This window comes from Squalius cephalus, assembly GCF_949319135.1.
Source record: "Squalius cephalus genome assembly, chromosome: 9".
NCBI lineage: Eukaryota > Metazoa > Chordata > Actinopteri > Cypriniformes > Leuciscidae > Squalius > Squalius cephalus.
Genome location: NC_137130.1, coordinates 11,000,926 through 11,027,258, shown reverse-complemented (window position 1 = coordinate 11,027,258; position 26,333 = coordinate 11,000,926). Strand labels below are relative to the sequence as shown.

Sequence of the window (26,333 nt, the reverse complement as noted above, 5' to 3'; positions counted from 1 at the left end):
TTAGTGCCAATTGGGCATCGTTTAAATGCCACGGCCTACCTGAGCATTGTTTCTGACCATGTCCATCCCTTTATGACCACCATGTACCCATCCTCTGATGGCTACTTCCAGCAGGATAATGCACCATGTCACAAAGCTCGAATCATTTCAAATTGGTTTCTTGAACATGACAATGAGTTCACTGTACTAAAATGGCCCCCACAGTCACCAGATCTCAACCCAATAGAGCATCTTTGGGATGTGGTGGAACGGGAGCTTCGTGCCCTGGATGTGCATCCCACAAATCTCCATCAACTGCAAGATGCTATCCTATCAATATGGGCCAACATTTCTAAAGAATGCTTTCAGCACCTTGTTGAATCAGTGCCACGTAGAATTAAGGCAGTTCTGAAGGTGAAAGGGGGTCAAACACAGTATTAGTATGGTGTTCCTAATAATCCTTTAGGTGATTGTATATTCTATCTGTAGATATACAGAAAGTGGTTTTAAAATGTACCTTTTGAACTTAAATTTGAGATAACTGATGGCTGTATTCTCAATCTCCTCTCCTGAGCTTTTGAAATTGTTGAATAATTATGCATCTCATCTACTCCACCTACAGGAGGTCCCTTCAACCACAGAACACAATCAGTATTAAAATGACAGCTTGCTCTGTTCTCAAATTATGTAGCCTCATGATTTTAATTAAGTTGTGCATAGACATTTGAAACTTAATGAGTTCCATAATTGCTGGAAAGTTTTTAGAGAGTGATTTGGATTAAAAATGAGCAATCTCTAAATTGCTTGGCACCTCGATCACTTTGAAAAAGATCAGTTTGCACAGGCTTTTTTTTATTGTTTTATTTTTTATAGGCTTTTATTTTTTTTGGACCAACAATGTCCAACATGTAGGATCTGTTATTTTATGATCTTTATGTATTTTGATTAATCAGCTGTCAGATAACATATAGTGTTGTTTTTAAGCTGAAACTTTCTCTCTTTATATATCTGGATGGTTTTAGAGCCCAGGTGCACTGGCAGCAGTGGATGCCACCATTCACAAGTCCATCGGAGAGCGGTTTAAAATCTCAGGCTTCCCCACAGTGAAGTACTTTGAAAAGGGCGAGGAGAAGTACACGCTTCCTCAACTTCGGAGCAAAGACAAGATCATCGAGTGGCTGCAGAAGTGAGTTAACTGTCTTTTCCACTCTGTGGTTCCATGGTTTACTGACCATCAGCATGAGAAATTAAATTAAATGTATTTATTATTATTTTCATCTTTCTCGCTACTGTCCCTATATTAAAGTGTAAAAAATGCCTTGAAGAGGTGCTGTTTTTGCTGTGCATCTTTTGAGCCGTTAATGTGCAAAACAGATAAAACACAATGGCTGTTTTTGACTGTGGATGTAGTTATGTAGGTGGATTGAGGTCTGCATTGGTAAATGCTTGTTTTTGCTTTCATTTATTTCTTCACATTTTGTAGTTTATTTATTATGGAGGTGGATTTAGTGCTCAGCTAAGGTCAGGTACAGGTGAGGCATAAATTGCATTTCGTAGAGTTGCTCTTACCCTCTACAATCTCTTAACTCTATAAATAGTCAGGAAGGTCTGTTATAAATACTAAAAATGTGTCCAAGCACCCACTTTGTGGTTTTGTTTTATGTGTTAAAGTGGTAGCTGAATGTTACCTAGTTAAAACAAGTGCTAGACTTTTGGGGAAAAAAGTAAATCTTTTCAGTGAGACGTTGCAGAATTGTTTGAAAAGGCCACACACATTTGACCTGGATGTTTTGCACGCATTACTGAACTTCGCGCTAAGTGGGCCACGTAACTGACAGGGGTTCAGTCAATGGGAACATGCTCTCAAAAACACACACACTGACTGATTCTAAAGAGCGGCCTGGATGTGGGATGTGAGCTGGGAGCCTGAAAATGTACTTTTACACTGCTGCCTCCCTTGACTTTTTGGGATGTTCAACGGAGCTTGACTTCAATCAATCACTGCTAAACTGACCTCTCAGTGGAAGAGCTTGCTCTTGCTGTGATCCTGGAGCAGTCCTGCTGTGCGGGCATCAACTTTGAGTTGAAGTGCATGACTGTGCCATCTCACAGGTCCCAGAACGCCAGGGCCAAGCCTGTTGTCAGTCTCATGGCATTACTGTAGACTTGTAGACCTGCAATATGGTAATACCATGGAACATGTGAAGTCAGGAAAGCCCAAGTCCTGAAGTGTATTTACGTTTAATTTTTTATTGAGTGACATGCATATACAGGGCTCCAGACTGCAACCATTTTTTGAGACAGTGCAAGCATTTTTTTTGCAACTTTATGTGCAGGTGCAACCTGCAAATTTGGATTTCTTTTTATTTCATGTTGAAAAACGAGTAGGGAGCGAGTGAGTCTCGCTGTCGTTGCGTCTAACATCACAGATCAGTCAAAAATGGCGAATCAAACCATTGGCCCTGTCCCAAATGGCACACTTCATATGCACTTACAGTCTTTTGGACTTAGAATGCCTGCCGTGTGCGCGTGATCGTGAAGTCCACGAGAACGTAGGATGTCCCATTTGTCATTTTAGGTTTCAGAAGGGTGCTCGCACGCGCCCCCTTTGCGGTCAATATGCACTGGTGCAAACTCTGCAGCAGACTCTGCACAGCCAAAGTGCCATGACGTCATGAAAGTGCGGACTCGTAGGAAGACCGCGAGTGTTTAGGGTGCCATTTGGGACAGGGCCATTGACACATTTTTTTTCACCAAAGCCAGGTCCTCTACAGCAACAAACTGCCGAGAAAGAAAAATCAAATGAAAAGTCAGAAGAAGAAAAAAAGGCAAGACAAAAATATTTCTGACAGGAATGGCTGAGGTAGTTTACTTGGCTTAGATATTGCAAAAACACCAACACCATCAACTGTATCTTCTCCTCTCGGTGTGGTCTAAAACACACGGGGAAAACCAAGTTTGCTTAGGCAACCGGTACCGCAGTTTAAACATGACACACAAGAGCAGCTTGAAGCATAAAATATGCCGAGACAGATACATTAATGAAACCGCATCGCCACTTCCAGCAGCATTTCACAGACAGGAAGCTAACATTCAGTCAGCAGATGATAGTCAAATTTTACAAAAAGGAGGAATTACCATTCACCGAATTCAAGTGACAAATTGAGTTGTTAAAAAAGAATGGCGTAAAATTGAATCCTGCATACAGCAACGACACAGCATGTGCAGATTCGCTCAAACAGAAGACACATGAGAAGATTAAGGACGCCACTTATCTCTCATTCATGATCAACATGACCAATGGTGACCACATGCTTTGTTTGCATCTATGGATGTACATTTGTTAAGCTTTGGTTCTTGTACTGTAATGATATCCCTGTGAACTTAAAATAAAACGGCACATTGTAATTTCTGTCAGTTAAGTCTATTTATTACCAAAGCGTTTGTCAGTAATACAGTTAAAATGGGGAAAAATGTGAATATTTGCGTTGCAGGTCGATTTAAGGTGTGCCCCTGAATTTTCTGCTTGTACAGTGCTCCTGGTAAAATGCCCTCAGGAAGTATATTGTCATTGCAGTAAATAACTACAATGATAATCACAAAAATACACTACCGTTCGAAGGTTAGGGGTCAGTAAGATGTATTTAATGGTTTTAAAAGAAGTGTCTTATGTTCACTAAAGCTGAATTTATTCTGAAACATTTTTTATTATTATTAGCAGTGTTGTACTGCTTAATATTTTTGAGGAAAATGTGATTCTTTGATCAATATAGAAAGTTCAAAAGGTTTTTGAAATGGAAAACGTCAATGTATCGATGTGAAAGTCTTTACAATCACTTTTGATCAATTTAATTAATCTATGCTGAATAAAAGTATTCATTTCTTTTAAATCTTACTAACCCCAAACGGGTCATGTGTATTTTTTACATTACATATACTATTTAGGGCCCAAGCAGATGGTGCGAGGACCCTCTTGGAATTGCTCCAGTTATTCAATATTATAATTTTTGGAAACACTTTATTTTACGGTGTCCTTGTTACACATGTTACATGTAGTTACTATAGTAAGAACTATAAATTATGCATAATTACATGCAACTAACCCTAAACTAAACCCTTGCCCTATAGTAAGTACATGAAGTTACTTATTATTACTCAGTACTTAAAATAAAGTGTAACCTAATTTTATTTTATTTTTTTACATGTAATTCTGTGGCATACGTGTCTAAATGTTTTTGGAGCCGTTCAGTTCAGTCTAATTACATCAGCTTTTCATTCAGTATATTAAATTGATAATACCAATTTGGATAGTTATCATATAATGACCTAACTTGGCTGTGAGTATTACATAGTTATTATATAATGACCTAACTTGGCTGTGAGTATTATAGTTTCAGAGATCTCTGCCTTAAAGCTTACCTATTAAATCACAGTCTCTCTCTCTCTCAGTCCCCAGGCCCCACCTCCTCCAGAGAAGTCGTGGGAGGAGATGCCGTCCAGCGTGAGCCACCTGGGAGCCGAGGATTTCAGGGAATCTCTGAAAAAGAAGAAACACGCCTTGGTCATGTTCTATGCTCCATGTAAGCCTTATGTTTTTTTTGTTTTTTTTCAAAAATACCGCAGCTGTAGTTTCTGTCACGAAGCACGTATCCAGCCTTCTTCTAAACCTTTTAAAATTATGAAGCAGTATTTTGTTGCATCCTCCTAAAACATCATGTGTGACGGCAATTATATGGAGCACTGAAATGTGCAGGTGGCGTAACATCTGCCAAATGACACCATAGCTTCCTGCATATAATATTTTACAATGTTTAAAATATTCACAATAGGCCATACTGTAACAGTTTAAAAGGATGTTTTCATCTCTGTACGTTTCTGATAATATATATTCACATTTGGCAAAAACCATGGAAATGGAGATGAATTACTTCCTCTGTTATTATTTGTGAAGTCAAACACAGTTTAATGCAATTCATTTCAATTCATCTAATTTATATAGTGCTTTTTAAATATTACATATTGTTCCATAGCAGCTTTACAAAGAATAGTGCCTTACAAAAAACCCTCAATAAACAAGAAAATGGTGACCATGGCAAGGAAAAAAGGCATAGAAAGAAATGAAAACGCCCCAATTTTCATTACTGTAAATGCAAATTATTTTTTACCATTAAAAATTTGACCTACCTATAATAGTATTTATATAATATTTTAAGGCAGTTGCAATATGTCAAGACTGAAGCTTGTTGCTCTTTTATATTGTACATCTGTGACAAAAAGCACCAGATTGTAGCCAATTTGTTCTAACACTTTTCCAATTTGCGTAGATGCAACAATACATTTCAAACTGTTTAGAAATCTGGCCAACCAGATCGTCAGGTTGGCACTAGCTTAAGAGCTGTGATGAGCAACAACAGCCAATGAAATTGTAAGAGGAAGGCTAGACAGTGGGAAGCAGGAGCCAAAAACAAAACATCAAACTGCTGCCCACGTCTCCCCCAATACTGTCTCCTCCTTATTGGCATTCGGCTCACTTTCTTCTTTTTCTTCCTTCATGTTGTTTGTTGACATGTTGTCAAGAATTGTAGTGTTGCTATGTTGAGTTTTTGTGTAAGCAAATCTCAAGATCACAGCAATAGTCAGGGAGACTGGTCTTGTAATTTGATGCACGTTTTCTTCTGTTTGTGGTGTAAAGTCTGTTCCAAGATGACATAAAGCAAGAAACTGATGCTGCATGCTAGAATTCTACTCGTATCTTTCTGTGGCAGAAATAGTAAAAGTAGTATGCTAGTATGTGGTTCCGAATTCAGCATTTGTGCAGGTCATTCTGTTTTGTAGTGTACTTGGCCATAATAATTTCTATACTTGATAATATATACGTCTAAATGCGTTACGGCAATGAAAATTGAAGGGGGAATGTGCTTAATTTGTCATGAAAATGTAAAAAACCCTTTTTACACACAATACTTGTTTACTTGATCAATTTAAATGATCTGTGTTCTTTAATTTGAGTGTCGTCAGTAGATCACGCGCAGAACTTTCCACTCCCATCAATGCTTTTATAGGATTGCATTTTCATGCTAATTTGCCCTGTTTAGTAAATCCGGCCCATTTTGGCTTTTTTCTTCTTTTTTTTTTGCCCAGGAGTGTGTATACATCTGACTCGATTCTTTTTGTACTGAATTTGCGTCAGTCAGTGGACTTTTTTCAATCTGTGCAGCATCAGTATTGGTTGTACACATGTTTGAGAACACAATTTCAAATTAATATGCCATTTTTGTTAACATAACTGAGACGTGTAACATAATTGCAGTGTGTATTCAATGAACAATGGCATAATTATTTAACATTAGACTGTATTGTGTCATTCTCTACATCTACTGAACTCTGTCTCACTGGATCCTTTAATTACAGCTTTTTTTAGAAGTGTAATGCAAACAAAAAGAATAAAAGTAGCTTTTGTATTGGGTATTGAAGACTGTTAATCAAAACTGATTAGTAGCACAAATTGAATAGTGAATAGTGCCGATTAAAAACAGAGATATGCAGAGCTGTACTGAATGATTCCATCAGTGTTTTGTTCTGGTGAACGGCACGATAGTGGGCAGCCTGGATTGCTACAGAAGCAACTTTCTAGTTAATGATAGGGCAGGTCTTTGCATTCGTACACACTGAAGGTTTAAATATCACCTGGCGACCCTGATAACAGTGGTAACACTTCGGAGCGAGCATGATAGTTGAAATGAGATGTTCTTATCAGAGGGTATCAAGCAGACTCAAGGGCTATAGTTCTCACAATCCACTTCCAGTATGTCAGATGTCAATGTCAAGTCAGCACATAATTTCTAAGGAGTAAAAGTTTCAGTGCCCTGGAATTATTTTGACAATTGGACCGCCCTAGAAATAGTTCCCAGGGCAGTGCCCTTACTACTGAACTAGAGTCGATTGAAACGCTCCCAAAATTTCTTCTTGCATATGAAGAAAAATGATTATGCTCTGTTATTTTAAGTACAGCTTCTGCCCACGCTTTGAGTTCTTGATTAGCGTATCTATCTGGGCACTGAGTCAGACTCGCATCGACCTTGCATGAGTCTGGAGGCCAGCCCAGCCTTTCTTCTCCTCATATAATGGCAACATGAGCCAAAAGTGGAGGTACGCAACTTTATGCTCCATTATTTATAATGACCCTCTTGTGTCTGAAATTAGATGCCTTGTTCCTCACACAAATAGACCTTTGTTTGCTGCCCTGCAAATTATGACCGTGCCATTAACTACCATTTAAAAGTCACCATTTTTCCAAAGTGAACTTCAATAACTTTTCATTTAAAAACGTAAAATAGCACAAATGTGTGCAAACAAGATTGCGTGACAACCTAAACTAGCACAGTAAATGAGACGTTTTTTAGCTTTAGGCAGCTGTTTATTGATGGAAGTTGTTTGTTTGAAACATGTAGCACAAAATGCCATGCATAATTCATAATAATAACACCGTCAGCTTCAAAACCACCTTGCAAGGACATGATGGAAATGAAAGTTTAGGAGTTTTGAGAGTAGAGACTCTTGCCTGTTCTTTAGTAAGTTTGATGGACATGCGTTGCCTCGGGAAAGCCACCGTTGGGCCTATGAGAATAATAAAGCAACTTTCGACATGCTATTAAGATTAATTTAGTCATTTTTACCTGCTACACACAGGTGCATTTGTTTGGCTTAGGTTAGTCATATGAGTAATGTCTTTATTTTTAAAGAATTCAGTCATTTTCTTCTGTTCTTTCGCTTTAGTACTCATCACTATTTGTGTATGCTGGGATATATCACCTTTTGCTGTTTGTTCTCTGCATTATGAAGTGAGACAGCTCGATGAATACTTATATCTTACTGTTTTCCCTAGGGTGTCCACACTGCAAGAATGCCGTCCCTCATTTCACCACAGCGGCCGAGCTGTTCAAAGAGGACCGCAAGGTGAGGCTCAGCGCCATTAAGGAGATTTCCAGACACTCTAAATAACAAACGCTTTCAAATGACTTCCAGGTTCTGTCAAGCGCAATCAGGTTCTCTCTCTCTCATTCAGACAGCCTTCACACATCCCAGAATTTAATCTCTTTTCATCTCCAGAACATTCTCAAGGACTTCAATGTCAGAGTCCCTTTGCTGTCTGATGCAGTCGACCTTCAAACCTCACTTATTATACTTGTAGTTTTTCCTCTGTTGATATCTGTATTGTAGTGTGTGGCAGATTATGCTGTTTTAGCCATGTCTTGTCAGTTTAAACTTTTTAAACGACAGCTTATTCTACCCTTGAATGTTTAAAGGGGTCGGTGCCTGTTGTATTGTGGGGGAATTGTATTTGGACATTTTAGTATGGTAACGCATACTCTGAATTTGTCCTCTGCATTTAACACATCCAAGTTAGTGCACGCACATAGGAGCAGAGAGTAGTGAACACACTCACACACACACAAACACACACGCGGCAAACCATGGACACACACACCCGGAGCAGTGGGCCATTGATTGGGTGTGTAGGTGCTTTGCTCAAGGGCACCTCAGTCATTTCCTGCCAGTGTTGAGATCCAAACCCGCAACCTTCGTACTGTTATTCTGCCGTTATTTGTTAACAGTTGAATATACATTAACAGGTAATGTACATTTACATAATGTAGTGAAGAAGCTAACATGAAATGACAATGAACAACATTTCTACAGAATTTGGCTTTTTAATGTTAATTTATAAATATACACTACCGTTCAAAAGTTTGGGGTCGGTAAGATTTTCTTTGTTATTAAAGTCTCTATGCTTATCAAGGCTGCATTTATTTGGTCCCGAATACAGTAAAACAGTAACACTGTGAAATATTATTAGAATATAAAATATTTAAATATATTTTAAAATGTAATTTATTCCTGTGATGGCAAAGCTGAATTTTCAGCATCATTACTCCAGTCTTCAGTGTCACATGATCCTTCAGAAATCATTCTAATATGCTGATTTAGTGCTCAAGAAAAAAATCTTATTATTCTCAATATTTATAACAGTTTTTCTGCTTAATATTTTTTTTGGAAACCATGATACATTTTTCTTTAATGTATTTGGTGATTAGAAAGTTCAAAAGAACAACATTTATTTGAAATACAAATATTTAGTACTATTATAAATGTCTTTACTATCACTTTTTGAGCAATGTAATGCATTCTTGCTGCATAAAACTATTAATTTCTTTAAAAAGAATCCTACGGACCTAAAACTTTTGAAAAGTAGTGCATATACGGTATGTACCTATTGCATAAACTAATGTTAATTAATTTAAACCTGTAAATTTGTAAAGTTAACCCATTATTATTATTATTTTTGGCTTTATTTCACCATTCCCCTCTCACATGCATGACGTGCTCAGGCTTTGGCTATGATCTGTGGCATTTTGTCACGGACTAGGTAAGTGCTGACAAGCTTCAGTCTTGTAATGTGCGCTTGGCATTACTTTTAAATTCACACATTGCATTCACTTTGAGCGTTTCAACTTTTCCACGCTTCAGACAAGTAACACTCCATCTTAGATGTCTATGCACTGACTTTTCAGCATTCTCTAAATCTTTCCTCTTTCCCCCTAAACTTCTTTGAAAGTAGCTGGCTCTCTTTTGAATCTTCAGGGGCCTGTAAAACATTTCCCTGGCTTCTTTAACTACAGACATTCATCATTGGCCATAAGACAGTGATGTTGAATTGTTGTTTGCAAATGTCTATAATTCATCAGGCACAACGTCAGTCCTCTTCAATTTCCCTGTAGCTCTTAAGTTTGCGCATAATTGTTATTCAGATGAACTGCAGTTGGAAATTCACTTTGCCAAGATTCAAATGGAGCCAATTTTGAGCTGACGCCCTTCTAGATATTATTAAAAACAGATATTGTTTGTCTGAAGAATAAAAGCTTGGTTCATGAAGCTCCATCTGCTGGTTTTTCCAAAACAGTGAGCCACTTCATATCATTTAAAATACAGTCAAGGTTATTTTCCCACATGCATAAACCTGTGCTTTTGTCTGTCAGTCATTGCACTCAAGAGGCATATTAGACCACATGAGCATCAGAGCATTACATTATTTACACATTTTATCACAGGGCGGTTGAATGCTGGATTCTAATTTGTTGACGAACATTCAAATCATGCTGTCATTTTTTTTTAGTAAAAACACATCTAAACAAGTGAACCAAAATCTACAAAGACACTGACCATGCAAACAAATAATACAATAACAAACAATAGTATAAAAATGACATTTTACATGTTTTTCCTTCTAAATGACCTTTATTATCTATGGAAAGCACTCTTTCTTTTTCTTTCTCGATCTCTTTCTCTCTTTGCACACATACACTGTGCATACACACACTTGCACATAGATGAAAACAAACATGCGCTCAGAAATTAATCGTCAGTGCAGCCATGTGATCAACTTTTTCAGTGAAATAGTTAGCAAACTATGAAAAAAATGACATGACATTTCACGGTAGTAACATAACTGTTCTTGAAGCAATTAAACTTACAGCTTCACTATTAGTAGAAACGCTGCTGACGAACATTAAAGTCACACGCTTAATCTCTTTCTCATTCTCTCTCTCTCATACCTGCATTAGTCTGCATATCAGTGGCTCAAGCCTTTGTTACTAGCTCTAAAATTGAATTTTTGAATTAGCAACAGAGGCTTGGGATGAGATGCATAAGAAATTGGTTCTACACTCAAGCACATTTTAAGGACGGAAACCTGACAAATGTCTTGAAATAAAAAAATGAGTAAGTCACTAAGCATGCGTATGCACAAATTTGTGCGTTAAATCTGAGTACGAACATTTAAAGGTGCATTTTGTAATATTTGGGTGGATCTGTTGACAGAAATTGTTTTCAGTGGTGTATAAAGACCTTACATAATGAACCTTATGTTTTTATCTCTTTAGAATGAGCCATTTCTGTCTACATACAGCGCGGGTCCCCTTACATTGAAATAGCCAGTACGCACCACCATTATGGACCATTATGTTTCTACAGTAGCCCTAAACGGACAAACACGTTTCGTCACTATGTTGTTCTTTGTGCAAAGAAGCTAGCTAAAGTCAGCAAATAAAACAAAGACACAATGATGAACAAGTAACAATAATATTCACAATAACATTTAGTTTTTCTGAATAATTAAGTAAACCTAATTTCTTAATAAATCTTTGTAAAGAAAACTCATTGCTTAACTGGCTACTCTCTGCTGTCTCAGACAACGACATCTTTTCCTGCCGGCCACCGTGACTTCTGTTGGTTGCAATTCGCAACTTCACCACTAGATCCCACTAAAAATTACACAGTGCACCTTTAAAAAAAAAAAAAAAAATCATGATTAACCAAAAACTTTCATAGTAAAATTTATTCTAAACTTACGATTTTTTTTTAGAAACAACTGAAACCACGTTTACGCAAAAGGAACTTTCTCTGTGCGGCCTTATAATCGTGTTATATTTTATATAAGAAGTTATATTTCATCTTAACATGACTGTAATTGTATATATTATATAATTTAATTTTTATATTATATTATTTTTATTTCATTATGTAATAAAATTTATAAATAATACAATTTAATTTCATCTTAAATATATTTCATCATATACAGTGAAAGATTATAAAAAGCTGTGTTATAGATTTAGCTATTTCTCTGAATAACGCAGAAATACAGCTGGCTAATGAGAGGTCTGTAATCTGGTTCTGTATAAGAGGTGTTTATTATGTTTGAACTGGTTTTGAGGATGACACACTTAGCGTTGCTCGAGGATCTGGCGAGAGCGCGTCTAGAGAGCAGCATATGTTTGACGAGAGGGACAAAAGTCTGTACAGGAAAGGTTGTGCAGAAAGCCCTTATATGGAGATGGTTTGGGCGTGTTTATGTAAATGACTAACCTTGGGCACACGGCCATTAAGTTACAATACTCCAAATTCACTAGCATTAGAACGAGACTAAGAACAAATTCATGTACGTACGCACGTGTTGTGAATTAGGTAGAGATTTTTCATGAATAGATCTCCTGTGTGTACAAATACTAAATAATCCAAGCGATTATTAGTGAATGAGACCCAATATCTTGAGGTGTGGTATCCATGGTATAAACAGAATAATTGACTCCAGGCTGATGAATTATTAAAAAATTAATGCACTTGGCGCTTCACATTGTGGCCGCATTACCACATTGGGTATGCATAATTTTTCAATATTTCAATGGCCTGTCGTCAGTTATTCCTTAGTTCAAATCCTGTATATGAAACTGCTCACTCATTCACTCATCCATTATTCACTACATAGTGAATGCTATCCTTCACTATATGGCGAAAGGTTGAGTGAAAATGAGTTACACATGAGGAAAAAACATTTCTGATCTCACCTCCCATGCTGAAATGCATTTCCAAAAAAAACGTTTTTTTTTTAAGATGTATACAGAGACCGAAATTGAAATTGAATTTTGATATGAAGAAAGGGCTGCCATATTTTAGTAAATATTGTGTTGGGTTGACTTAGGAAGAATGTAATTGTCTTTTATGTGAATTAAATCTGGATGAGGTCTTGCCTTCATTCATATAAAATCTGTGCAACAGTAGTAAGGGCAGGGCAGGTCCAGAACGTATGATTTAGGGTAGCTCAAAAATCAGATTTTAATTGAATTTCATTCAAACCACATATGGATGTAGTTTGGATTGGGTTTGCTTTTCAGACTACTAACAACTGAGTTGAATATTCCAAACAATTAGATTTTTTTTCCCTAGCATTACAATCTATTTTTATTTATTTTTGCTTCAGAGGAATTCTAGAGCAGTTCGGCAAAAGAACAGATGAATTTGCAAATGAATGTGAGTTTGTTTAGATTGTATGTTGAATGGTTTGTTGTTCTGGTTCCACTTTGTCCAGTTATTTCTTCCTAGTTCCACTGTTCATCCTCTTTCTCATTAGTGCTTATTTCCTTTATATACATTAGTAAACATCTTGAATGGCCTTCTAGCAGCTCAGGGCCTCCAATTTTTAATGTGAAGCCTCTGCACTTTGTTTCCAGTCTGACTATTAAACATTTTTTGTGTGTAGTAAAAGCTAAACAGATGCAGTCCAATTAAATACAACAACTTTGGAAAAAAGGCTAATGGTGTAAATCCTAGTCTTGGTTCAGATGTTCTTTTGTTGACCTGTTTTAACTTAATACCACCAAATGCAAAAGAAATAACTTATTTCAGTTTCTTCTGTAATATTCATGAGCTCACTGGCTGTTTCATTTCCTTTGCACAATGACCTGAGCTCTTTTTCTGTGAGGTTGATAATTACTGTCTGAGAAGGATCTCGGTGCCTTTGTGAATGACTTCTTTAACCTCATCCATCTCATAAACCACCCTCTGTAAGCACAGAGGCCTCACAGGCCACGAGTCTTATGTTGCTTACATCTGCTTATTGGTGAGGTTATAGCAAGATTAGTCAAGTGCCAGGAGGGTATTCCACCAACACATGAGGATCAATATCAGAATTGGCCGGCAACCAAATGTACAATCCCTTTCCTCTCGATTTTCTCCTGTCAATGTAAAGGCCGACTAATCACAAGCACATTCATGTCAACCTCCAATGAAACCCTGTAATCTGGGAGGATCATGTTTGGTTGGTGTAGCAAGATCCTTAGCATCTCTTTTTCATGGGAATTGTTTTTGTCTTAAAGTCCTCCTGTAGTCAATGATTTTAAACCCTTAAAACTCCTTTCTGATCACCAAAATGACACATTTAAACTGTTTTTCTCCTGTGTGTGAACTCTACACCCTTGCTTCATTTATTATAAGCGGATCGATGAATATGAAATTTAGTCCCGCTTCCACTCAATCACACCAGCTCAGAGATCCACTAAATCAACCTGCACAATGGTATCGTTCTTTTACAACGTCGGACTCATAACGGTAATTAATATGATTAGCCTTTTGCTTTACTACGTTATCAAACAGTTAATAATGTGTTGCTAATGTTACGCAAACCATGTTCCCTTTCGCCATCAGACCGCTGCCTTCTGAAAATCAGTATCCTTAGAACGTCAGTGGAGAAAGGCTTATAGTTCATCATAACATCATATACATCATATGCATAATGCACCCTCTATATTAAATGTATCAGATTTTTCATATCAACAGAAAAATATACTGGGATAACCTTTTCTTGAGACTCGTGATTGTTTACAAGGTAGTTTGTGATGTAAGAAACACCAGCGATTTCAAACCGTGTTTTTGAGACTGTCTTTTATTTCACTGCAGTTTTAAGGAGAAAATACTCAACAATGGTGTTGACGTGTTTGCACATGGTTTGTCTTAAAGCATATTAAAAACCACATAGACCAATAAACAACCTTTAAAAACTTGATTTTCACCACTGGGGCCTCTAAGAGGAAGGGTACCTCATGGCATTTAGAGGAGAATTTATTAGGAGACGGCTGAACTGATGCGATCATATATCGTCAAACACGGTTTCCTTGAAGATAAATATTGAGTTATGCAAATAGGGCTTTTTGTTTTCACCTTTCGAATGATAAAATGCAATCAATACCAGTTGACAGGGCTAAAATACACCTTGACAGCACCTTTATTTAGCAGAGAAAAAATGATGGAAATATGCCGCTCGCCAAGAGACATTTATGGTTCACTTGTTTGTTTCACTAACTGCCATCCTCTGATATCCTGAGCATTAATCTCTACTCTTGTTTTAATATTGGGGTGTTTGCTTTTTTTTTTTTTCATCTTTGAATGGCCTTTTCTCGACAGGAGTGTATTACTCATTTTTCATTACCCTAGAGAAGAAAACGGCAGGCTAAATTCAGTAGGGGTGAAGTAGGGGTGCAGCGAGCGAAACCGTTCAGTCAGTGCCAAAGCAGCTGTGCTGTTAGATTTCACAGTTACGTTTTTACACATTAAAACTCTAAAGGGTAAAGAAGTTTGATTTTACGTGCTTTTGACTACCAGCTTCAGTTTTTTTATGTTGCTGTCATTCCTCCTTAATTGTTTTTGCCATAACAGAAGAAGGTTTATATAAAAGCAAGTGGTCATCAAGAAGATTCAAACGTGCTGCCATGAGGCCTTATGGATTATTGAGCAGTGTTTTACGTCGCTGTAAATTAGCCCAATAAAAACTCCAAGCATTGTTCAATTCAGTCCACACATTACGCAATGGTTATCAATGTAGTCGGGTTGTTTGAATAAAAATGTGTTTCTAATATACAGCTTTCTCTAGGGAAAGTAAATCTTCCCCTGAGTTTGGCACAATGGGTCTGCATAGCGCTGAGGAGTGTAAGCAATGACTACGTTTACATGTGCACCAAAAATGCGATTATTTCCAATAATCAGTGTAAGGACTTAATCGCAGTATGTAACGGACGTAGGCCAGTAAGAGCTGTGCATGTAAACCTCACTCCCCTCAAGAGGCACGGTAGCAACTGATGCTAGCGGCTGCGGTCTTCAGTGTCCTTGTTAGCACGCCCGAGACTCCGGATCGAATCCCGCTTACATTTGGTGCCGTGACCCGGATGGAAGTGAGGTTTAGGGGGATGTGTGTAACAGACGTAGGCCAGTAAGATCTGTGCGTGTAAATCTCACTCCCCTCAAGAGGTGCGCTAGCGACTGACGCTAGTGGCTGCGGTCTTTAGCATCCTTGTTAGCATGCCCGCCTCCCACGCCAGAGACCCTGATTCAAACCCGAAGCAGGTTGACTAGGACCGGTTACATTTTCTTGACACAAGCAAACCTCTTCACTCCCGTTTACATGCAATTTTCATAACTTTGATTATTCACTGAGTAGTTATTTTTACTACCATTATATAAATGATGAACTCCTATACAGTAGGCATGTAACTGGCCACTGTTTTAATCTACTTTACATCAAATGCAAAACACATTTGATGTATAGAAAGGTTATTCAGTGCCGTAACGAACATCGCAATGCTGATGTAAATAACTGGATTTGCCTACGCTGCATCGCTTTCTTGGCACTGCCTCTGGATGAAGATATGGAGCAGAGACTGCGCAGCGAGTTGTGCTGACAAGAGTTCAGTGATTCAGAGTGAAGGGAAAAATTCAGAATAACGTTTTATTATTCATTCAAAAACATTAATGAACTTGTTTGAACGACACACGACATCCGTGTACATCCGAACACATGCGCACAGTGGTAATAATGCGATTAAGGTGTTTACATGCTTGTTTATTGCAATTAAGTTCAGCGTACGCCAGATATTTTTATATGCGAGATAGTTCAATGCTAGTATGGTTACTATGATTGAGCTTAAATTGCATTAGTTTGAGCGAAGTATTGCGTTAACAACATGAGGTAAAGTTTAATCGCAATATTGCCAAAATCCCATTATAATGGCATTATGAGGGTACATGTAAACGCACTCATTGAAACCATGATCAGGCAGCATAATTCCTCCCCACATGCTACATTCACTACAACTCACAAACTCATGCCTTTTTGACTTTGAAAAAAAGTGTACTCTTATGTGTCCAAAAAGTCCTGATCGATTCTACCACAGCTTTTTACATATCATATTACCATAGTAATACTACTGGATCTGATGCAACATACGTAGGGAAATAAAGGTAGTTAGGCTATGGCAAAACATCAATTTAAAAATAATCATGCTTTAATTTCTTTCAGATTGCATATGCTGCGGTGGACTGCACAAAGGGACAAAACCATGAGTTGTGTAAACAGGAAGGAGTTGAGGGCTACCCAACATTCAACTATTACAACTATGGCAAGTTCAGCGAGAAATACAATGGGGAAAGAGGGGTAAGTGATCTTTCATGTGAGTGATTTGAATATAATACAGTGGCACACTTAAAAAACATTTATCGTATTTGACAAAATATAAAAATAAGTTGCATTATTGTAGAGAAAGCACTAGCAAACTTTTCAAGCAAAATATTTAATGGGTTTGAAATTATAATGATTGGATCATGATTGAGATCCTTCTGATTGTTAAACTTCAGGTACAATTAGATTTGTGCTCCATCTAGTTCCAACCATATGTATTGTGTTAAAATATGTGTATTTATTTAAACATGTTAATTATTGTTTGTTATATTATGTTTTGTTATTTTGTATTTTTTTATTGAATGGAATGGGAGCCCCAGGGCCCACTAACACCGTGTCTTCACTGAATGCCAGCGACGCGACAAAAGACAATAGAACCCATTATAAACAGTGATGCTGTCTACACTGAATGCTGCTAGACGCGACACGACAAATCCCCGACCGAAAACTGATGCCTCGTTCTATTTATGATGTACTCCAAGCACTCATGATTCTTCTCATAGGAAGGACAAATGGATTTGCTACGGTCGCTTTGTCGCATCCAGTGTAGACAGCTTCTGTTGTGGCTTGTGTAGACATGGTGTAAGAGACCTCAAAAATGGCCTTAGGATGACTTTGCTTAAATTATTGTTAATATCTAAAAATATTAAAATTATTTAAAATGATTAAAAAAAATGTAGTCCCCTTTCTTTTAGTCAAAAAGATTTTGAACCACAGCCTGACATCATCCTGTTGTATCATATCCTGAGTCTGAAGTAATTTCATACGCTTTTCTAGTGCGGCGTCACCTTCCGTGAAACATGTCCACAGTTAATGTGATGAACTACAGTTCACCTGTGGTTACTTTGGTTTAAATGACCTGTGTGATACATACATGCACTAAAAATCCCAGCAGAGACAGAAAAGTTCTAGCATAATTTGTTTGCGAATGCCACATGGTTTATATTGTCTCAGTTGTCTTTATTTGATATAAATTTCATGAATTTGAATTCAAGCATCCAAACATTTTTTGGGGGCCACTGTGGTGATTATTTTCACATTATGAGATAAACTGTTTTTCATTTCTCACTGTGTATACTGTCTACACCATACAGGAAGCTGGCTTTACTGGTTTCATGAGAAGTCTCAGGGGCCGGGACCAAGAGAAAGTGGGCAAGCGGAAGGAGGAGCTCTAATACTGTGGGCGTGGTTCCTGTAGATGGGAGGAGCCTATCATTGCACTGTGACTTGGGCAGGGACATCCCAGCACTGATGCCACAGACTTGAAACCTCAGCTTAAAAGGCTATTTTTTTATACAGCTGTGCCCTTATGTTTATAATACCAATGTATGACCATCAGACCACTTTTTTGCTTTGTTTTGTTTTTTTATGTCCTCCGACATTTTGTGAAATTGTTTCCAAATACTGTGACTTACGTTACTGAAATCCACACCTGAAATCTATGCAACACTGGGCCCTCACTCGCCAGGGTCCCGTACGTGTGATGGGTGCCTGGTGTTTATTGGGGAAAACCAGTTTTCTCCAGGATACTTTGCCATCACTCCCATTCCAACTAGGAGGAATAATGTGTACAATCGTATCTGCAAATATTTTTGTAAAAAAGGAAAAAAATGCCGTATGACATCATCAAAAAAAAGATGGAGAAAGATGTTGTAGCTGAACTTTGTGGCCTTAAATGTTTGAATAACTGTCGTCCAAATATTTTACTATTTTCGAGAAATACAGTACTTGCGCCAAAATACAAGATCAAATACAAGGACATGTATTCAAAGTATTTTTTCCCCTTGTTTTATTGTCAGCTGTGACAGAATAAAATGATGTAACAAAACTGGAAATGCAAAACAAACAAAAAAATGGATAGAAATACTTTATTTCCCAAATTAATTCTGGAATCCTTGCAATTCTTGGCCCTTCACGTTCCACTGTAAGTTATTGTTCTGATTATTTTAAAAGTATTGTCTGGTTTGAATGCCTAGACTGGTTATGTAGTCTATGACCCACCCCTCTTCTGATTTACAATGCTACTCTTGATCTTAAATACACATGGACATTTCCTCTTCCAAGCATGGATGCAAAAGTTGATGATGGGAACCGAAGATCATAACGTCTTCATTTATTCGGGAGGGAGATGGTTTGCTTTAAGGCATGTTGAGTGATGCTCATTTAACATGTCTCGCTGGTTTAAACAGTGTAGTGCCGGAGGATCCGTTTTACTTGCTCTCTGCCAGATGTTGGCACTCTTAGTGATACCACAACCCTTCCCAATATCTCTGTGGCGACTACACTATTGTGTGTGTGGAAAACTCCCTGCTCTAGGCAGTATACATATTTAATGGTCTTGTAGCTGAACTTTTATTGCATAATTCAGAGGGTTGGTTTGTTTCATTATAAATAAGGTTCTCAGGGATAGCGAAACACAATTGAAGAGCACTAGCGCTCATCGTAATTTGCAATCCAGTTGAGTGTTCTCTATTCATGTCGCCGAATTATGAATTGTTTACATGTGTCTTTGGGAGATGGAAAAAAATACACACAAAAAAAATCATTGAACAGGATTTCAGTTTACATTTCCTTGCCAAATTTGCAGCAAGAAGCATTGAATAAAACATGAGCCAAGGAACGCTGATGCATAGATGTCAATTATATGCGAGATAATGGCTTCAAGTTCAAATACTGTCTTTAAGAGTGAAGAATAAAGATCACATGCTGGATTTGTATCATGTAGCTGATGGTAAAAGGGTCCAAATGAGGGGAAGGGTAGTGATAGCTTGTCAGAACATGTTCAATAATGGTCCAAAATGACAGATGTAATGAATGAGCGCTTGCACAGGTTTGTCTCATCACGTGACATTGTTGTCGAGACATGGTTCGTTTGTGCATTGACATTTTCATCAATATTTGGATGGTCAGGGACTTTCATCTGGTTCCTTTGAGTTATTCTGTTGTAGAAAGATGTGCTTTGTCTTATCCCAAAGGTCTGTGAAATGTGGGAGCAACCACGATGCCAAGAAGTCACTGTCGCCTTTATTTTTTTGTGCCCAGCCATATGTACAGTTTTGCTGCATTGATGAACACAATGCAAAATAAAAGGCATTCGTTTCCAAGAACCATTGTCCAAATTATTCATATAATATTATGTTAATATTTCTTATTTGGTTATAAACATAGCCATGAAATGCAAGCAGGGTTGTAATAGACCTTCACTATTACTTCTTACCCAGGGGATGATGGTGAAAAAATCCATTGACTTAAATTGAAGGCATATTATAATACTTATAATAGATATTTTATAATAGAGACCTGGGCAGGCTCTTTTTGACAACATTGTGCTAAAAATAATGCCCAGAAAATATTAGTAGCCACATTGCATCACTTTGGCATCATACCTATGAGTTTAGTACAGACAAGCGCAAAAAATAGTTTTTTTTTTTCCTGCACAATTTGTTCAGAGCTTTTGTTTGTACCAAACCAAAGGACAAATGTGGGTTAGTTTGCTGACTTCGTCTGCCTGGCTGACAGATCATTTGTTTTCTATTTGGAAACTATTGTCTGCAATAAGGTGACATACTTTAAATAAACATTTCCCTGGCATTCAACTATTTTACTTCCCTGTAAATGGGGTGAAAATACATGCACACGTGTTTATTAGATATCAACTTTTATCCTACTATATGAAATTAGCCATTTTGTCAGGTTAATGAAGCCAACAGAGTGAGACGTCTGACCAAAAACTGCTATTTTTGGCGCTGTTCTTTTTTTTTGTTCTTCTTTTTGTAGATACGGTCATGGTAAATATGGGAAGATATGTCATTACTTTTGAAAAGGAGAAAATGGTTCTTCCCCTGCTGTCAATTAGCACCCATGCTGTCATGGTTGCTACAACAGAGTACAACAAATAAACTACCTGATGAAACTACTGTGCGGTTTCTGAGTAATTTCATATCAAACTTTTCTGTCAGGTGTTTCTGTTTACGAAAGTTTTCCTGGACTAATTATGTCATGATCTCAAACGATCCGAGGCCTTTGCCATCAAACCCCACAGGAACCCTTGTAAGAGGTTTGCCAGATTGGAAACTCAAGGGATGAGTCACTTTTGGACATTTAAACTGCTGCCCGTGGAGAAACACCTGCTGGTGAAAAGCATGTGTTGTCAAGTGCAATATGTGACTGTTTAATGGTTTGGAGAGAGGGATGGTTCCATCAGAATTACATGGAGGAAGCTACTGAGGGTGCAGGCAATTATTTTGCCTGGATGCACAAGTCAGAACCAGGGGTAAAAACAGGACAAGAAAATGCCAGCATAAATGAATGTAAAGAAAAGGAAGATAAATACCTGTGTGTAAGACAGTGTACATACTTCTCTGTATAATTGGGTGATGCCAAAAGTTAATAAAGTGTATCCATTCTCACTGACCTTAAACATCCAGGATATAGTGAGGTGTCATAATCCAGACAGACTGTCAACCACCTCTTTATCTCCAGGAAATTGTTTGCCAGTGCAGATTGAATGCAGGCCAAAAACTTTGTATCCATCAAATACTAGCATATAGCAACTACATAAGGGGTGGGCCGCAAAGAAATGTTTGCTGTGCTGCTCCATCACCATAGCTTATCATTTGAATGCGTTTTTAAGCATCGCGATTAAAAAACAAGTGATTTTAAACCACTGAAGTGCAATAAGCAGCAAAATATAACAAATTTCGCTATATGCGCGTGCTTTCTGAGAGACTGTTTCTGAGCACTGTCAGTCTGAGAGACGCGCGCACATAAAGCCGCTGCTCATAGTGCAGTGAGTGAATAGAGTTGTTGTGCATGAACGGTCGAATACACACACTTGTGTCAAAATGCCTGTATTTGCAAGTATCCTCGTAAACAGTCAGAAAGAAAGAAAATGCATGTGTAACAGTATATTGGATCCGTGCATTAGCTCTTAAAGTGACAGCAGCCTAATAAACCTGTTCCTTACTGTCTTTAATGTTAATCAAACTACAAAAGAGAGAAAATCTCACTGTTCTTGACTGAATCACTTTTGTAACTTTAATGAAAATACATGTATATTTAATTTACATAGTGATGACTTTTTGTATACAGTGGGTTATACCATTTATGTAGTCATTTTTATTTCGGGGGTTCGAAGCTTTTCATTTGAGTCTTTGTTCTGTTGTTACGGTGGCCGAGAAGTGCAAAACAATTCCAAAAACAAAACAACAAATTTATAAACGCAATGGAAAGACTAAAAACAAATTAACAAGTTAGAAAACACAATAACATTTACGAAAAACAAAATAACAAATCAGAAAACACAACGACAAACCTGAAAACAAATTAACAAGTCAGACAAAACAGAAAAGGTAGGTATATGTGTTTATTTTCCTTGTAATTAGTTTCTTTGTTCTTATTTAATCACAGACTGTTTACTTGTCCTCAGGAAGTTAAATTGATTTTGTAGTTAAGCTAGTATTAAGTTTTTGTGATATTGACCAGAATTATGAAATTTCAATTGTCCCAAAAATGTCAATATTGTAAAACCTTATAGCAAAAATAACTATATCCCGATATCGTGAAAAAAATTATTTAGATTTTGGTCATATCGCCCACCCCTAAATACTGGCATAAAATTGTCTGCTATTAAGATGTTTTCCTATTCTCAGGCAGGGAAGAAAACTTTCAAGATCCACGTTTGACTAAAAAAACGAATGAGCCGATAATAATGCACCGATTATGAAATTTCCCTATCATTAATATACAGACACAGTGTGTGTGAAAGCCGAGTGGAATGATAGGAGTCCATTTGATGTTAATCAATACTATATGTACATTCATTTATACCCATAATTACATTTTTGAGACCGTGAATCTAAAGCCTGATATATTATTTTGTCAATACTTGACTACAGTGCAAATTGTCTCTCCAGTACATTGCCCTGTTGTAGAGCATTGTTTCACCTGCTGAAATGATCAGTTAGTTCAACACAGTCCTTTCAGCTTGTGGCGTGAAAATGAATAGCCCGTGGAAATATTCAATAATACACATCAACAGGACAGATCTCTCCATGACAGAAGTCAATGGCATAAATACAACCCCATTATGTGTAGACTAGAGATGATGCCAACACCAGCTCTGAATCAACATGCACCACTGCCAAATTTTCCATATATTTTAATCATAATGATCAAAACTTGCCCTAATTACTTTAATGAGATCATTGCCCTGCCTAAATTAATACAGGATAACGGCATGATTTGTATTATCTTAGAACATAGGCTACATTTTTGACATAGGCTGTGGACATTACTTTGACACAGTCACCTCTGATAACAGATTACTCTAAATTGAAATGTAGAATTCTGTAAATCTGCTTTGAAATGATATGTATTGTGAAAAGCGCTATACAAAATTGAATTAAATTGAATTATCTTTACTGGAGGAATAAAGATTTCCTCCACCCTCGCTCTGAAAGCAATAATCAAAATGATGTGCACCACTTGCCAAGAAATCAATACAAGCTTATTCTCCCGTTGTTTCAGAAATGTGGCAGTTAAAGTAAAAAAATTTTTTTAAAAAAGCATATGTTTTTGCAGCAGAATAAGAAAAGACACTTTTCAGCTGTAATTGGGTTTTATGAAAAAGACTGAGTTTAGCATCCATTGTAATAATGCTGCTGTTGTTTTAATCATCCATAAAAATGATATTACACAGACCTATACTGCATCAGTCATTATAGGGGTGCTTTATAGGGATGAATGAGCATTTGACGAGAGGTTTTCCTAGAGTGATGTCTATATCGGCTTTACCCCACCCACCGAGCTTGATCTTTTACTGTTGCTGCAGTATTTTCAGAGGCACAACCACGGCACGGTCAGCCCACTCTACCACTCCACATTCTGTCAGTATGAATGACAACATCTTCACTTGTCACCCTGACAGTCCTGCACTAAATACATAGCTTTACGAATGCCAGCTATCCGTCAAGCTGTCCGTGTAGAACATCAATCTTTAATGCATGGCTGTGTGAAGTGGATGTTTCCAGGAGGTCACTTTAGCCTGAAGAGCTCTCCGTTTCATCCTTGTAAAGACATGGAATTCAGAAGAGCGTGTGATGGATGAATTTGAACGACTCGCATCAAAGATCACGTTATTACTATTTCAACACTGACAGAACTACAAAAAGCAAGTCTGATTTTGTGGTTTATGATCTTAAAGAATTTTAAGATGTTATCTTTAAATTCAAAACTGGGGCTGCAGAATTGATATGCGTATGATTTGTATGCAGAAGTCACACAACATTGAACGTGAAACATTATAGGATAAGATTTCCCTCCACCTTTTCCACTTGACCATCACTAAATCACATCTGACACATTAATCGACCGTCTCTGCTCTATTTTTTGACGTGTCATCCAACAACAACGTTTGTGATGTGATTTATTCCATCAAAACAGTTTCGTGTTTGTTCATCTATTTTTTTGTCACTGAATGAAATAGATTTACAACCCCATTTCCAGAAAAGTTGGGACATTTAGTAAAATGCAATAAAATCAAGAATCTGATTTGTTCAAAGAAAAGATTTCCAATGTAAATATAAACACATTTTGATTTAGATGGCTGCAACACCAAAAAAGTTGGGAGAGTAAAAATAAAAGTCAAAAGATTATAGAATATAGAATAGGCCCTATATAGATTAGGGAAGTGCATGCGCGTGCACTCACTCACTCTCTCTCACTCTCACTCTCACTCTCTCTCTCACACACACACACACACCTAGCCTGTTCTTCTGATATATAACAAATACATTTTGGTTTAAATGGGGAAAAGTCAGAGAACAAGCTACTTTAACACTGGCTGCACGTATAACACCGTGTCCTAACCATAGGTCCTAACCAGACGCGATGCGTAAAAATCAATCAAAACCCACAGCCAATCAGAACAGCGTGTGGGCGGGCTCTCGCGGCAAGTGCACAGCCCTGTCCCAAATGGCACCCTAAGCACTCGCGGTCTTCCTCTGAGTCCGCACTTTCGTGACGTTGCTTTGACTGTCGGTAAAGTGCATATGAAGTGTGCCATTTGGGACGGCAATCGATTCGCAAGAAAATGGATAGGCTACATAATCAAATTCACAAATAATAGGCTACACCATTTAAACATTATTCAAATACATAGGCTACTGAGTTACTAAAACAATCGTTGTCAAATAATACACTTGTTTGTTCACAGTTTGAACATTATTGTTTCCATTTGTTTAATTTCAATATCTGAGGTGAATTATCCATTGTTGCTTTTACAGCTACAAAGCTGGTGCACTAAATGATTTTCAAAGTCACATTACACGCTTTTAACATTAAATAAAGCACATTAAAAATGAATTAAATTAAAAAACATTAAAATAGAATAGAACATTAAAATAGAAACCGTTTCACACTCACGGTCTTCCAGGCCAAGTGCATGCAACCACTGGCGCCTAATTTCCAAGTCTGCTGGAAAGCTATGCAGTCCAGCAGTGCTGTTGCAACCAGCAACACTACACCAAAGTATCCTCCTGTACTAAATACAGATAAATCTACGCTAGCTCGTACCAGGGGCGTGGTGAGCTGGAACCTGCTTACGTCACCTGCCACCGCTTACGTCACGTACCACCGCAAACATCCAATAGGAAAATTCAACTGCAGTAGCCACCGTTCAACCTGAAGAGGGCAGCACTCACACGTTTTTACACCATATATTGCAAAATTAAAATTTTACATGTTGATTCAAAATTAAAATTTTAAAATTAAAACACTTCATACCCAAATGTCAAAAAAGTTACTCGAATCAATAAACAGCACTAATAAAGCCCCATTCTTACAGATCATTAACTAAAAAAAGTTGGTTTAGGGTTTAGTTACCCTTTAAAGTCCCCGTGAACCGGAAGTTGCAAACGACTTTTCTCCAGTGTTATGACGTATTTCCAAGTGAAACGGAATATTGAACAGAGGTAAGGTTTTTACTTAGCGCTCCTCCTCTCCATCTCTCGCTCATAGCAGACTAACGGTTTGAGGGGAGTGGTTAAAGGAGAACTCCGGTCAATTTTAACATTGAGCTCATTTTTTTTTACATTTGGAGTGCTGTCAATACAGAGAACAACGACAAAAATCGGTGTTGCCTACACCGTGTTATCCTCTTTTTAAAATTTGCACCCTGTTGACTTCAATGGGGCAAGTTTTAAACCTGCTTTTAGCCTCTTAACATCCTTGATGTGTCATTACAAGTGCCCAGCCATGTGAGTGATTCCTTCAGAGTGAACACAGGTGAATCTGACTGCAGTAGATGTGAAAGATATTAATAAAAAATATATTTATTTAGCCAGCGCTCATACCTGTGTTTACATCCTGTTTTCGGTCAAAGTCCGTAGTAATCGATTGTCGAGTTCACGCGCATTGGTTTAGTACCTATGATCACGCGCGTGAACTCGACAATCGATTACTACGGACTTTGACCAAAAATAGGATGTAAATACAGGTATGAGCGCTGGCT

At 37.6% G+C, this 26,333-nt stretch overlaps 2 protein-coding genes across 2 annotated transcripts in view; one reads left to right on the top strand and one right to left on the bottom strand.

Moving 5' to 3' along the window:
• Nucleotides 1-18,090, top strand: part of pdia5 (protein disulfide isomerase family A, member 5) — a 56,567-nt gene extending 38,477 nt beyond the window's left edge. The window contains exons 13-17 of the mRNA XM_079880367.1: nucleotides 1,002-1,165; nucleotides 4,429-4,559; nucleotides 7,865-7,935; nucleotides 16,664-16,798; nucleotides 17,917-18,090. Of these exons, the coding sequence (XP_079736493.1) occupies nucleotides 1,002-1,165; nucleotides 4,429-4,559; nucleotides 7,865-7,935; nucleotides 16,664-16,798; nucleotides 17,917-17,997 (582 nt within the window). The 3' untranslated portion in view covers nucleotides 17,998-18,090. The remainder of the gene's footprint in view (nucleotides 1-1,001; nucleotides 1,166-4,428; nucleotides 4,560-7,864; nucleotides 7,936-16,663; nucleotides 16,799-17,916) is intronic.
• Nucleotides 1-26,197, bottom strand: part of sema5ba (sema domain, seven thrombospondin repeats (type 1 and type 1-like), transmembrane domain (TM) and short cytoplasmic domain, (semaphorin) 5Ba) — a 207,036-nt gene extending 180,839 nt beyond the window's left edge. The window contains exon 1 of the mRNA XM_079880361.1: nucleotides 26,176-26,197. The gene's annotated coding sequence lies outside the window, so the exon portion shown is untranslated. The remainder of the gene's footprint in view (nucleotides 1-26,175) is intronic.
• Nucleotides 26,198-26,333: the final 136 nt, after the last annotated feature.